The sequence below is a fragment of the Meleagris gallopavo genome, chromosome 6 (assembly GCF_905368555.1).
Source record: "Meleagris gallopavo chromosome 6, MGAL_WU_HG_1.1, whole genome shotgun sequence".
NCBI lineage: Eukaryota > Metazoa > Chordata > Aves > Galliformes > Phasianidae > Meleagris > Meleagris gallopavo.
In genome coordinates this window covers 42,631,046-42,646,873 of record NC_139409.1, presented here as the reverse complement: position 1 = coordinate 42,646,873, position 15,828 = coordinate 42,631,046, and the positions used below count along the sequence as shown (strand labels likewise).

The window sequence follows — 15,828 nt, the reverse complement described above, 5'->3', positions numbered from 1 at the left end:
AAAAATTTGCAATTCATTACATTAACTTAAGAGATTCATAAAGCACTGCTCTATGATCAAAACCATGTTTTCTACATCCAGACCAGTGGGCCCCCCAATCTGGCTGTGACTTGCAGAGAGGTGACCAGATACTCATGCTAGTGCCATGTCACTGTGCAAGAAAGCACTTGAGCATTTACATCTGAAATCAATTTATTTGCTTACAGATTTGCTGGGCAAAACTAGGACTCCTTACTGGATTTAATCTGTATCTTTCTTGGAGTAACATGCAAAGATTTCTTTTGAATGCCTACCTATGTTTTTAATCCTTGAATTGCTGAAATAAGAACTCCATCTTAAAGGCCTTTGCCTTTAAATTCCTTGGGACCAAAAGAAGTGGACATTTGGGCAGTGGCAGTGGCACTGTTTCCCCTGCAATATGAAGGCTTCTTCAGTCTGTTGCATTATTAACAGTGAAACTCCACATGATTTCAGATAAAAGCCTCTGATGCACTTTAATTTCCAGGAAATAAGATGTCTTTATTAGAAATATTTCCTTAGGTCAGCGTTCAAGACTTACAGGATGGCTTACGTTGCCAAGAGCAATGTGTGCATTTAAATCTGTAAGCAGATTTAGCATCTCTCTTCTGAAATGCAGTATCCTGACAGGTAGTAAATCCTGTACGTCTCTTGGAGCTCACGTTTCACCCCATGAAAGGTAGGAACAGTCAGTAACTGCAAATATACACTGAGAGACCTCAGCCACGCACTCAGAGAAGCCGACTTATAACACAGAGATGAGTCAGCCACTCAATAGCCATTTACAACAGAAGGTTGCTACTTCCAACAATGATGGACCATGGACCATGCTATGGTGAAGGAACAGTACTCTAGAGTTCAAAGAGTTCAAGTCACACCAGGCTTCCCAAAATGAATGCCTGCAGTTCATCCCAAATCTAGAAGGCAGGCAGAACGTGCCTCAGAGCACTATTGATGTTGAGACATCTGACCATGTATCATACAGTACTAAGAGAAGGTCTTGACCTGTTACTATTGAGCAACAGGTTGCTGCAGGAATAAAGAAAAGAGAGTGTGCAAGATTTAGGAGAAGAAAGAAACAAGTCATGCTTGAGTGTCCCTGACACGTCACCTTTAAAAGTGAAATTACTCACTGGTCTCTGTAATAGAGGTGCTGTATGAAGTCTTTGATGTCTATCAGTGAAAGCCGAGCAGAGGATCTAGTCAGAGAAGATACCAACTTGAAGTATTAAAAAGATGCTGGACACAGAGTGTCATGTTCATGATTCCAATAAATGTTTCCTATGCCAATCTCATATATATCGTAGGGAGCATGTTCAACCAACCTGTCAAAAAAGCCAAAAATAACAAGAGAGGAGCATTAAGAAACAGAGAAAGGACAAGTTACAGTTTGGTCAGTCATGGGGAATTACACTTGGAAATTGCAATCCAGTCTCCCACTATGCAGGTGTTCATGTTAGTCCTTAAAACCTCTACTTATTGTCTTCAAACAATCAGAATGGCTACAGCATAGCAAACGTTGCCAGAAAGTGGAGTCTGGAGAAGAAGAGAAACACTGGGAAATTCAATCCAAATTTACTTGTTTCAAGTCCCACAAAGGCAGCATTTTCTTTTTTCAATATTGAAACATTCATTTCCAGTTTGAGCAACATTTAATTCCTTTCAACACTTCTTTCTGAGGTGGCATTTTTCATTTAACAAGGAAGTTGCATGGAATCATAGAATCATAGAACCATAGAATCATAGAATGGCCTGGGTTGAAAAGGACCACAATGATCACCCGGTTTCAACCCCCTGCTCTGTGCAGGGTCGCCAACCAGCAGACCAGGCTGCCCAGAGCCACATCCCGCCTGGCCTTGAATGCCTCCAGGGATGGGGCATCCACAGCCTCCTTGGGCAACCTGTTCCAGTGCCTCACCACCCTCTGTGTGAAAAACTTCCTCCTAATATCCAATATAAACCTCCCCTGTCTCAGTTTAAAACCATTCCCCCTTGTCCTGTCACTATCCACCCTTGTAAACAGTCGTTCCAATGAAAAAGGATAATCATCCCAAAATAAAAATTTTCAAGATGAAGCACCACAGATCAACCCAAATTTGAATTTTCCCAGAGAGCCTATTAAAATCTTTGGGTTTGTGTTCAAAGCTCCACTTCTTCCAGTTCAGTACAGACAATCCATTTATTTTCTGAGGTCCATTTGCACAGGTCTGTTTGACTACCATATCCTTGTTTAGTGCCGCCAGTTTCTCTGCATCTATCACAAGTGAGGTGACTTTATCCTGGAAGAACATGAGGAATCCCATCTATTTTCATACCAAGTAGCTGGTTACAACTACTGTGAAAGATAGGAAGAGCTGAGAGAAGGCTCTGGATGGGACATGTCATGAAGGGCATAATATTTTAACAAGCAGGGACATGAAAGTGTAAAGCTTGGTCAGACTAAGTCTACAGCTATTCTGTCACTTGAGGCTGTGAAGGGTTGTGTTAAGGACTATCGAGTGTGGGCTGTTATGGTTCTGGCTCTGCCACTGTCTTGAGAAAGCTTCCTCTTCCTTCTCCACGCACACACCCCCACACGATATGCACTCCAGACTTTCTTCAGCAATATTTTTTTTTTTTTTTTTTTTTAATGTGAGTTCTCAGATATCACATCCTTGGGAGAGGGAAGGAGGGTTAATTGCATTTCTTTAAAAAATTAGGAAGTTAAGCTTATCTCTCTGCTGGCATATGGGAAGCTGTGCATCCTGGATGAGTGAGCTGATGTGAGATGGTTTCTAGGCAACTTCTGCAAACCACATTGGAAGAAGAATATGAATCAAGATCAGAAACAAACTCAAACGGTCAACAAAACAAGCAGCAGCTACTCCAAACGAAACCAGATTTGGCTGACTTGCAAGGTTCATGCAAGGTCTTCTGTGGAAATGTTAAAGAGAGAAAGACCGGTATCCCAGAGTCAGTGCCTGTAGTGAGCCACATGGTAAGTGTATTTGTGCAGATAATATACATAGCTTACATGTGATGAGAAGCCCATCATGCCACAATTGTGTGACTACATGACTCATCAACAGCTGAAATACCACAACCCACGTACTCCAGGAACACCAACCTGAGGACACTTGAGGGCTGAGGTGATGTGATTGACTCCTCCTCTTTTAGAATAGTATAATAGAAAGATAAAGGTTGGAAAAGCCCTCTAAGATCACCTAGTCTAACCACCAGCCCATCCCCAACATGCCCACTAATCATGACCCTCAGTTCCAGATCCACACATTTCCTGAGCACCAACATCAACTAAAAGGATCAACAACCAGGCCTCCAAAGCAGTTTAATTTACAAACCACATTTTTTCTTGCATTAAGAGACATATGGCTCTTGAGTGTAAGACTTTTCTTTCCCAAGAAAGCAGGTTATCAGGAGTGACACTTAACAAATTTTGTTGTTAACATGAAGTCAGAGCAAATCAAAGTTATGGTCAGAAAACAAAAATCTCTAAGCCTAACTGAAGCCTTTCTCCCAGTTGTAAAGAAATAATCAACCAGCAGAACTCCTGGGCTTTCTTCCAATGCTAAGTGATGCCAAGACTCGACACTGGCTGGTTTGGTGAGCAGTGACAGGGGAGGCATCCACAGTGTAATTCAGTGACACATCCTCTCCACAGCCAGGCTCTTACCATTCTAGGGTTTGAGTCCTGGCAGCCACCTGCCACAGCTCAGCACTGGGACAGAAGTGCCTGTCCTGCTGAAAGTCAGCACCTTTTCCTCATCCTGACATGCTGCCTGATGCAGAACTGAAGGCCCAGATCAGTTTGCATAGCAGTACATACAGTCCCCCTTGCCTGTCTTGGCTGCTCCACCTGAGTACCGCAGGCTGGCCTGAAGTAACATTGGAAGATGCTCTTTGAGAAGCTCAACGGGAGGATGTTGGTTCTGCAAAACCAAACCCCAAGTCATTAGTGACTCAAACCTAGGACCCATCATAGCACTATGTCAATAATCTCCCAGGGAAAGGGGGTCTGAGTTCCAGCAAATACATGGCAATGTAGTAGTAAGTGTCTCAGCAGTGGTTAGGTGTGTTTCAGGGTCTTTTGATGGGTTTAGGAACTTAAAAGGCAGTCACCTGTGAAAAGCCTTTTCCATATTCTCCAGTAAACTACCCAGAGCTCTGTCATTTCTGTTCATGTGTGTGAGTTGAAAGGCAGTAAAAATGCAAAGTTGTTATGCACACATACTGAATATTCATATATAGAATCATGGAATCATAGAGTCATTAAAGAAGGAAAAGACCTCTAAGATCATTGAGTCCAAACACCAGCCCACCTCACTGACCAAGCCCACTGACCACATCCCTCAGTACCACATCCACATGGTATCTGAACACCTTCAGGGACAGTGACTGCACCACCTCCCTGGGCAGCCTGTGCCACTGCCTCACTGCTCTTCTTGAGAAGTTTTGAGGCCATTCCCTCTCCTTCTATCTGGCAGTGACTTCAGTCAGAATCTTAAATTGAAGCGTCAATGGTATCAGAATCAAACCAATTCTGCAGGCTCCTCTCACACATTATTTCAGTACAATCTTACAATGCCTTGCCTTTGCAAGTTGCTCTTGGTGGCATTTTTATGCAGGGTATCTGTGAGTAAACTATAGTAGGCAAAGGCTTGATTAGCTCCTAGAGCCTGGTGCCAAATGCCTGCAACAATTAACATTTCATGTTAATTACCCATCTTTTCCATTGTTGCCTACTTCACTACAGCCCATTGCCAGAATTCTCTTTGTGGCTCTGGAAGAGGTGAGCAGCATGTCCCAATGAATTAGCAAGGAGGCCCTGGGGAGGTCACCACTGTCATGCTGCTGTCTCCATGGGGAGATACAGATGAGCAGAAGTTCATGCCAAATGTCTCTGTGTGATTTCAGCAACTCAGTCTCCAAAGATCTGTGAAATGCTTCCAGCTAAGTCACAGATGGATGGCCACTCTGTCACCTTGGGGAGGTGCTGAGCTGCCCAGTATCATTTACGGAGGTACAGCAAGCTGCAAACAAGACACAAATTCCCATCACTGTAAGGATTGTTTCGATACCTGTCCCAGTGGTAATTTCAAACCAACATCAGAATCTCAAACAACTGGTTCAAATAAAGAATGGGGGTAGCTAACCAGCAGAAAAATTTGTTTCTTTTAGAATGTTCCATCTTCTTTTGTTATACATGGACTGTTTGGGAATAAATCTATAGAAATAATTTGAAATACTGCAGATTTACTGTGCTGCAACCTGAATCTTGACTCTATCAAGGAGGGACCACGAAGACCTCTATGGCCCAGCAATACTGGAGGCCTTAATGGTAATAATTTCTTGCCAACAGCATTTTGAAACCGTCCAAAGACCTAAAAGAAGAGCTACTTGGAGTGGCACAGGAAACATTCTTGTCTGAAAGTCAATTGCTCCTCCCCAGTGTCCTACAGTTAATTCGTCACACAAAAGCAGTGTACCAAGAGCCAAAAGGCTCTTACTGCAAGTAGCATAGGAGCTTTATTCCTAAAATCCTCTAGTGAAGCAATTACATTAGTGTAACAGACCATGTCAAGACACAAAAACATTTCCTTTTTATTGTTGCTGTTGCCTTTCCTCTAGCTTTGCTCTGATGACTGATGCTCTAGTAGCACCCAGGAGGAGCACTACCATCCTACACTCAGCAGCATTAGTGCTGAGCTTTCTGAGAAGTGCTATCACTGCTTTTACAAAATCAGCAGTAGAGATCAAATTCTCTTCTCTTACATCCATCTACACACATAACCCTCTTGCAGGGGACAACAACAGAAATGTTGTCACTGGACAAGAGGTAATGACCTTAAGTTTTGCCATGGGAGTTCAGGTTGGGTATTAGAAAACATTTATTCTCAGAAAGAGCAGTGAGGCAGTGGCACAGGCTGCCTAGGGAGGTGGTGCAGTCACCGTCCCTGGAGGTGTTCAAGAACCGTGTGGATGTGGCACTGAGGGACGTGGTCAGTGGGCATGGTGGGGGTGGATGGACAGCTGGACTAGGTGATCTTAGAGGTCTTTTTCAACTTGAGTGATTCTGTGGTTCTATGAAAAATGCAATGTAAGAAGAGACCAGAAATTCAGTCATGAGCTATCTGGTGGTGAGGGAGTTGTCCCCTGGTATCTGTGCACAGTGTTCTTATTTACCTGGGATGGATGCCTGCTGTTTGGACCCCCTGGATTTCAAGTGGTGCATTGTGTAGTTTCTGATCTAAATGGAAGGAAAGAGCAGTTAGCTGCTTTTCCACACTGAAAACAAATAAGAGAAAAGTAGTTCTTACAAAAACACATGAGGAGGTACACTGGTAGGGTGTTTACCAGTCTTGCATCTGATTGATCAATCAAGCCTAAATCCAAAGGCAGAGGCTTAAAGAGTAACATAAGTAAGAGATTAGGGTCTGCACGTATAGCATCTAATGTTAGACACTAGCATAAAGACCCTGTATGAGCAATCTAGTAGTCTTCACCATTGGAAAGGAACAGGAGAGCTGTTTCCTCTCCACTGATAATGGAGGAAGCTCCTAGAGTGTCCAGTATTGGGAGGCTCTCAGCTGAATACTTGAGGGTGGATGTTGGGAACAGAGGCCACAATTAGTAGACTTGGCTATAACATACAGGCTTGGTTTTCTGATGAGGCCTCACTGTTCCAGTGACAGTATCCAGCTGCTGTAGAGGCACAGAACCTCTCTCCAGCTCCCTTCTGCTCTGCATGGTGACTATCCACAGCAAGACAAGCTGCTCACCTGCAGGAGTGGAAGTAGGACAGGGCATCAGAGAGAACTGAGGCCCACCTAACCATGACAAGGCAGCTGTTGCCATTCGCTGGCTTTCAGATCGTGTGGTGAGCTTCTAACCAGCAAAGCTCTTCACAGTCAGTGATGCAGAAACACGAGGGCCATTGCCTCCTCCCTCTCAGAACTGTTACAGGTTCAATGCCTTACAGCTGTATGGATCACCCCTGTGTGCTGCTGCAGAGGAGATGACCGTGAGTTCATAAAGACACTCTGTGAAATGCAGAGGCTGGTCCTGTTGACACCTGTCCTTCCAAACCCTCACTCCCACTGCGCTTTTTTTGGGCATACTTAAAATTTCCTTTCATGTCATTGGCTATTTCTCCCTCCTCCCTCCCACAGGTTAGGTTAAAAGGGGCAGGAGGTCCTCTTCTGTATTGATTTGTTTTCCTGACCTTTCAGATTCACGCAGAGAAGATCAGCAAAATGGCACTGGAAAAGGGGCAGAACAAAAGCGCAGTGCTTGCTCTCATTTAAAGAAGTAAGACAAACACGAGACTTAGCATTGAGCAGAAAATAAACAATCCATGGGGGAAAAGAAAGAAACTGCCCCGACAGAGAAAGGACTGCAACACCAGCAGAGCAATCTGTCAACACGCAGTCAGCCTGCAAACAGCAGCTGGGAGCTCAACGGTTTTTTCTTCCTCTTCGCTTTTTTTTTTTTTAACAAAATCTAATTCAAATGGGTAAATCCTATTTCAAAATAAAAGGAAATCAGATAAATTACTTCTAATCCATGATGTGCACACCCTGCTATTAGCTGCTCCCACTGTGGTGCATTGCGTGCAGTGCTGCTATGAGTGAGGTGGGTTGGGTCAGACAGAAAGTGGACGCCCAGATTGCTGGAGCTCCCCTGACATTTCCTCCTGTGTGCATTGTGGTGGTGCAACCAAATTCTAAACTGGTTAATAACGTCTTTTTCTTGCTTAACTCCACCCATGTATTCAGTAAAGTCAGATACCCATCTTCCCTCCCATGCCTCATTGCACTGCTTTGCCTCGCTGTATTCCACGGGAAAAGCCATACATTGACTCCTATAAAGCTTTTACCGACCTTGTAGGGACTTGGTGAGGATTAATTAATTGCTTATTCAGAGCTTTTATATCCTGTGATTAAAAATAGTATAATCACAACAAAAACAGATTACACCATTATCAGAATCAGTTATTGAAACCCAAGGTAAAGATAATACAAGTTTCCTACTAAAAAAATTCAACACGCATTCCAATCCCACCCCTGCTGAGAGACATAAGAAATGAACCCAGGCTAACTTTTGTGGTGAAAACATTAGATCTCATTAAAGCCTGTATAACATCCTCTTTCATAATTACACTGAAACAAATTAGGACCAGTTTAATTCTGAAGAGAAGAATCCAAGGGATCCATCCATTTACGTGGCATTGCTAATCTACTTTCAATTCCCATGTTAGTTAATTCACATGAAGTCTTCCTCTGCATGAGCAAATCCTTCCTCTGAAGCAACACCTCCCATTGCAGATGCTCACCGGGCAGCTCCCATCATCTCTGTAACCCTGTGGATTTATGTGGCTGGACATAGGTGGTGGTTTCTGCAAAGCCTCACACATCTGGGATTCAGCATCCTGTATCCAGTTTTTGCACCGTGAACACGTGCAGGCCTTCAGCACCTTCAGGATGTGCCCTAAACAAGAAAACAACCTTGGTTTTGTATACAGTTAAACCCAGATTGCCACCACGGATTCATGTAAGATAAAGGGAGATTTTCTATGCCACTGATGCATTTTGAAGCTAAGGCAGATCCATTCAGTGCAAAGCAAACCTTTGCAGATACGTCAGCATACCTTGCACAAGCTGCAGATTCAGAATCTGTTAATTTTGGGGGATGGGCAGCAAGCTGTGTACAGTTCTGAACATGTGTTATCCGAGCTCCTGAAGCACCCAGCTAGCAAGATGACAGGAGAACAAACATTTTGCAATGAAATTTATTTTAACTGCGAGACCAAGGGGTCACTTGTGCCTCTCCCTTTAGCCTTAAGGATACTAAAGGTATAACTAATGCCATTTTCATAGCAATGGCTATGGAAATGAGGAGCTTTGTCTTTTATATACTTGTGCTCATTTTCAATGTCCTGCTAAGCTACTCTACCATGAAACAGAGGAGCCTGTTTTGGTGAGACCATGACGCTGTATAATCCCTTTTATGGGTTGTATGGCCTGTTACCTCAAATGTTAACCTAGATATCACCAGAGAAGAGATAAATCCCATAAAAATCTGGCTCTGTAAACTCAACCCATGTTCGTGGCACAAAACTGAAGCTGGGTGGGAAGGCCTTTGGTGTGCTGTCTAGTACTCCACTTGGCACAGCTCAGTAATGAACTTAGAGTATCTGATTTAGAGGCAAGTGTACATAAAGCATAAATTCATGCGCCAAGCTAGATGTCAGGATGGCAATGTTTCTTTTTTTGTGATTTTTTAACAAATCAGTAAAAGCAGTTTTGCATGGTTCGTGCCTGCAGTGTCTGCGTGACAGATCAAAACAAAAGAATTTGCTCCTTTTCCCCCCCAAAAAAGGAAGACAACTACAGCATTCTCCTGCTTGGCTTCTCTAAGTCGTCCACTGTGTTGTCCTGTGTTTGTATGGAGGCAAGTTTTATGCAGCTCTCCATTGGTTTAAAGGCTGCACGGCAGATAAATTAGGTAAGAATGGTAAAATGGGGATTCTCCATGCTGCGGTGGCTGCAGCTCCCCCAAAGCAAGGAAAGATGTATTCCCTGCAGGAATGAACCCTCTCTTCCTGCCAAGACCATGGCATCTGCTGCACTAGACCAGAAGTGTTTGCCCACACCCTGGAGGACAGCACACCTGCTTTGTTGGGGACGTGAGCCCTTTACTTAGGTCTGACCCTCATCTGCTCAAAAGTCCCACTGCCTCCAAGCAGCTTGGGCTCACACTGTTAATCCTTCTGTGCATTCAGGAGCACAGAGCTCAGTGAATTGCACTCCTTCTGAAATCCCTAGCTAGTGGACTAGAGTATGATCTGCCCTGAGCTCCTGGATGGAGTATTTTTTTTCAGGTCTCCAAAGTCCTTAGCAAATTTAAACCTGCTCAGATTCCTTTTCATTCTTTCTTTTTTTTTTTTTTAAGGGTGGAACTTTGCTGCTGTTTGACTCTTTTTTTATCTTTGGTAATGGGTCGTTTCTGAATAGCTGATTACAGCATCGATTCCTTCTCTCTGCCACACAGAGTGAATATAAATTCTTCAATAATACACTAAGACTTCGCTGCTGCCCTATGCTGGAATTCACTCTTTAGCTCTATTCTGCTAAATAGAATCACAGAATGGCCTGCGTTGAAAAGGAGCAGAATGATCATCTAGTTTTCAACCCCCCTGCCACGGGCAGGGTCGCCAACCACTATGCAAACGCTGTTTGCTGTTTGTTGGCCTTTGGTCAAAAGAAGCAACAAGTGAGCACAATAAAATTAAGAGATGGGAGAAGAGAGTTCCTTTGGATGTGAAAGTGCAGCGACTAGCAGTTTTAAACCCTCCCTCCACTGCCTCAACCTTCCCAACCTGCACCCCCTCCTGCCTTCCAGGACATCAGCCATCCTGGAGGAGGGCAGAAGCCAAATGAACAGCAGCTGTTAAACTTTTGCAAGCGCTCCAAGGACAATCTGCTCCATTCCAGACCACTTGGGGGAAAAAAAGACCCTTACATTTTTCAAGCATACATTATGTTTTTAAAAGACCACACACAGTTCAGAGCTTTGAAATGATACTGTGGGATTCTGAAGATATTTTCTGGCCATAATGATTGATGGTGCTGCATCAGAGCCCTCTTTGAAGAAATGAGGTGAAGCCAAATGGCTTTGGCAGGAAGGGGAATGGCCATCCAACGATATGTCCAGACAGCAGGGCTGAAGCAAAGACCCAGCCATCACTGCCAGATGTTACAAATACCGAAATTACAACCGGGTTAAAAAAAGATTACCTTATCAACTAAGTGTGCAAAGGTGCCTACTGGACACCAAGAGCATAGTTCCCCCAGCTCTCCATGCCCAGCTGAAGAACAACCCACACAGATTTTCAGTAGAGATACCATTGAGATTTGATTGCGGAATTACTCACCAGCTTAAGCCAGAACACGAGCAGCTGTCAGTGTGACACTAAGCTCCCAGCACTGGTGAAGACCCTGTGCTTACGTGCCCTGATGAGAAGTGATAACTTCTTAAAGCACAGCCCCTTTCAAACAGTGTCTGAAAATTCGAGTTCTTGCTCAAGAAATCCACTGACCCACCTCTGCATCTAAATAACCTGACATAAGAGATTCTTTCTGCAGCTAGAGACATTTTTTCCCAGTAAATGTTCCCTCCCTAATATCCTATGCAAGCAGAGTTTAATGCCAATCCCATGCAGCACCTGCAAGCCATCTGGAAGATAAACAGTGACACGAATGCAAGCAGCCCACCCTGAAGTATGACGAGGGAGGATTATCTGAGCTGCAAGGCAGAGCACAGCTCTCAGCACCATCCTTTCAGCATTGTCCCTGAGCCATAATTCTTCTCCCAGCCCCGAGCCTTCCCTAGCACCAAGCCAGTCTTATTCCACTCATGTCTGCACAGCCATAAGGCCAGGAGCACGTTCTTACTGCTGGTGGAAACGCTGAGGGGATTTTCCTACTTTCTGAAGCACTACAGTGGCATTTTACCAAACCTATGTCAGGGTCATTTTATTTGCTAGTTTATTTGCTAGCAAAGAAAAAAAAAAAAAGAAGTACTCATTGAATTCAGTGAGATTGGGCTTTGGCAGCATTTCTTCCAGTACACTAAATGTCACCACAGAGGGCAATGGCACAGACTGGTCTAAAACATGCGCAGGGACCCCAGGGACACAGGTGGCAGCTCAGCCCTGGTTCTGAGCTCCTTCCTGCTCTGCTGTGCATCTTGGAGGCTTAATGAGCACTTATCAATTCAGCAACTTATTTTTTTGTTTTATTTGGTTAAATTACACTGCACTGTGCTGTGAGTTGTTGCTGTAACAGGTCTGGTTGAGAGGCCATCCGCAACGATCTGCTGAAAAGTCATGTCAACATTAAAAATGATTGGAAAAAAAATACATCTAGAATTCATTGTAGTGTGCATACTTTCTCTCTCCTCTCTTCCCTGCTTTTTCTTGTCCGTTCTCTCTCCATATATTTCATTGCAGCCCTTACAAAGCTACTCGAGGTCTTGACTTCTGCTTCCTGTGCTGTACCTCCCATGTTCAAACCCCAGTGTGGCAGCAGCAGGTGAAGCAGAGACAGATGACTCCTTCACGTTTTTTAGGGTTTCAAAATCTCATGGCAGCTTGCAGCTCCTCACAAGGAGATTGGAGGGGAGCGCTGAGCTGCCGGAGCTGCATGGAGCTGTGTCAGAGAGAGGTAGCTGGGGGCTAGGGCCAGGGTCTCTGCCAGAGGATGGTGGGCATGGAACAGCCTCCCAGGGCAGTGGGCATGGCCCTGAGTGCTAGAGTTCAGGGAGCGTTTAGACAGTGCTCTCAAGACATGGGGTTTGCATTATGGGTGGGCTGTGTGGAGCAAGGATTTATACTTTCCAACTCAGGCTATTCTGTGTTTCTATGAAAACAGGCATTAAACCATTCATGGAAGGAAGTACATGCTTTTCCTTCCAGTCATAAGGACTTTTCAAAAGCAAGAAGTTGCCAAAGGAGGGGAAAGACTTTTTTATAATTTTATCCCAATGGGAACAGGTGGGACTCATCTCACTGTTCCCATTGCAACACAGAAGTCTGCCACTGAGCTGTTCTGCCTTGTGTCTGTCTGTTTATTGAAGAAAAAAAAAGGAAGACCAACACAGGCTTGTGGTTCCATGATCAAGATGAGGATAAGAAGAGACATGGGACTATGTGAGTTTCATGTATGCTGATTGTCATGGAAGCTTATGGTCACTGTGCAGAAAACTGAGGTGGGAAAGCTTTCTTCAGGTGGCTCAGTCCCAGACAGGAGTCCTTTAAACATTTTTGCTTGATGTGCTATCCAAGGAGAAACCACACTCCCACAGTAAAGAATATCGGCAGAAGGGGATCTCAAACCCCAAGACAGCCAGCACAGCAAAGAGGCTGAAAGTGCTGGATCCTCAACACAGGACCAAGCTCCCTCCCTCCCTTGGTAAAAGCTCCCCACCACACCAGTTAATTTCCCGTTCCTTGGGTCAGGAGAAGGCCTGGGAGCAAGCACACAACTGGGCTGCTCTCCTAAGTGTCAAGGAGGGGCCAGAGAGCACTCTCTACAAAGGCAGCCCTCAGCTGCACACACATCAGCCACCCGCCAGCCAACGCCGCAGCACAGCAGCTCATCCAACCAGTAGCACTGCACCCCCAGAGACCTAATTTGCAGAGGCTGTGAATAATGAAGTGTACCTCAAAGACCAAAAAACCCCCACCAAACTATTGAAAACTTCTCTGTTCAAAAGGGCTCTGCTGTGGCTCCAGCCGTCATCCCATTTCACATCTTCAACCCAGGGGTGAAGGTAAGAGCCAGTCTCACTGCCCAGACATCCCCTCGCAACAGCAGCAGCATGGCAGAGCTGCTGTCTCTCTTTCGTGTCTCTTCCCCTACAGGCTATTCCAGCCTCTACTTGCAGATCTCACACAGCACAAGCAGATCTTAAAATCCTAGCATACTGCACCCAAGCAGCACATCCACCAGAGCTCAATTCTAATGTCAGTCACAAGGCTTCACCTGCCACCCTCTCCTGTTTTCAGCTGGGACAGAGTTGATTTTTTTTTTACCTTCGCAGTGTCTGGTATGATGCTGTGTTTTGGCTTTTGGAGAAAAACAATGTTGATAACACACCGCTGTTTTAGTTGTTGCTGAGTAATGCCAAAGCCATTTCAATTTTTCAGCTTCTTGTACGTCCTGCCAGTGATGGAGGCTGGGGGGACACAGGGAGCTGGGAGGGAACAGAACCAGGACAGCTGACCTAAACTGGCCAAAAGGATATTCCATACCATATGACTTCATGTGGAAAAAAAACTTGAAAAATGGTGGGGAACTGGATGGAAGAGTAGCCGCTGCTTGGGAACTGGCTGGACATTGGTCAGCAAATGGTGAGCAATTGTTTGGTCATCACTTGTTTTGAACATACATGGATACATATACTATCATTACTGTGATATTTTTTTCTCTCTACCATCTTAGTAAATAGCTTTTATCTCAACCTATGAGTTCTACTTTATTGGTATTTTTTCTGATTCTCTCCCCCACCCCACTGGGAGAGGGGAGTGTGAGTGTATGGGACTTAGCTACCTGCTGGGTTAAACCACAGCATGTTCTCATCCACCCACGTTTGCCTCTACCTGTGCCACAAGATGCCAGGCCCGTGTTCCTCGGCAGGACCAATCCATTTGACCAGGAAGAGCCAGTTGTACCCTCTTTTCCTTCTTCTTAGCAAGCAGCAGACCAGCTCTCCAAGTGCTTCTGGCAGGGGACAACCAGAGAGAGCAGCAAACAAGCCACTTACCAGCTCTTCTGATGAAGGCCTTAGATGGATTTGGAGAAATGTGTAGGACATGGGGAAGCCTGTGTGTTAATGGTCTCGTTCGCTAGGACCAAAATGGTGGCCTGCCCCTCCAGAGTGCAGCTCCTACCCACCTAGCTTTGACAACATAACACATGTGGTCATGAAGGAGCACCCTGACCTTGAACCCAGGGCTTTCCTCAGCCGTGGCCCAACACACAGATCTACCCTGACTCTTTGCTGCCATTTGAAGGAGACCGCATTGCTTTGGGACTCAGTAGACCCAGTCCCAAAGATGCCTCTAGCAGAAGGCATGCAATGAGGAAAAGTATCTACAGGCACACTTTTTTTCCCCCACTGTGCCTTTCCCACCTCTGTATGCAACAGTTAATCACGATTGCTGCCTCTGATAGGCACTTAGTGATCTCAGTCTTTTGGGTAATTATTCCATCACCTGTATGAAGCAGACTGTAACGTCCCAGGCTATAATGGAAAGTGCTACATGGAACACTTTAATGACGAGGGGCTGCTGAAATCTTAAATTGATGGCTATATGTGGTGAAGTCTCTTAAATAATGTGAAATGCCCTTTTGGCTGGAAAGGGCTGGATGAACTTGTGGTTGATAAGTTGTTAAATTACATCCTATGGCTGGCTGCTCATCTTGGGAAGGGACTGAATGATAAGTGCACAAATTATTGTTGCTGCATGGAGTGGAACTATTTCCAACAGAGAAGATTTGATAAAAGAGAAGTTATTTATCATGATTAAAAACAGTACATTTGTACTTATCCACATTGAGCAGATTCTGAACTGGCAATCAGTTTCCAGAACGGTACCTGAGCCTGATTTATGTGGCTTTATGACTCTTCTACAGATGGGTTTTTCTCCTATGGAGAGAAGATCTAAATATTTGAATTGCCATGTTTCTCAGAATTACTTTCTCATTCATTGCAGATAGTTTGATTTCATACTTTTTCACATCCTGTTGTCGTATTTGACTTTTCCTTAAAAAAAAAATAATCAGCACAAACGAGCAGGAAACTGGCTGCTGCATGCATTTGGTGGAGAACTTTGTCTTCTGTGGCTTCACTTGGGGCTCCGATACAGACAAGGCTTAAGTTATTTCCAGAAGATTGGCTTCTCAGTGATGGGGGAGGTTGTGGTCAGTTTTGTTACCAGAGCCAGGCAGACTTCAACCAGCCCCAACCACCCCAGCTGCCAGCATCATCCACCCCTTGGGTGAATCAGCTTGCATGAACTTGGCATCAGCAAATATGAGTTTCATAAAATATAATGATGATGTTAAGCTTATCAGCAAGATAGCTAAACATGCCTGGGACATAAAACGAGAATAAATCTTAATAGTTCTGCACAACTACATGAAGTCTGGCCTACTGAAATAAAACCCCTTTCCAGTATTTCATGAAGCATTGTCATTGCTGACATTCAACATTAACTTACAATCTTAATACAGTAGTAGCTATTTATGT

At 44.5% G+C, this 15,828-nt stretch overlaps 1 protein-coding gene across 2 annotated transcripts in view; it reads right to left on the bottom strand.

Annotated features, from left to right (window-relative positions):
* Positions 1-538: 538 nt before the first annotated feature.
* The window catches only part of KIAA1143 (KIAA1143 ortholog), a 59,144-nt gene continuing 43,854 nt past the window's right edge, over positions 539-15,828 (bottom strand). The window contains exons 3-5 of one of the 2 annotated variants that reach the window (XM_085226508.1): positions 8,348-8,502; positions 6,199-6,262; positions 539-1,343 (exon numbers count right to left, since the gene is read on the bottom strand). In XM_085226508.1, coding sequence (XP_085082634.1) covers positions 1,300-1,343; positions 6,199-6,262; positions 8,348-8,502 — 263 coding nt within the window. In that variant the 3' untranslated portion in view covers positions 539-1,299. The remainder of the gene's footprint in view (positions 1,344-6,198; positions 6,263-8,347; positions 8,503-15,828) is intronic. The other variant, XM_085226509.1, reaches the window with a different exon arrangement.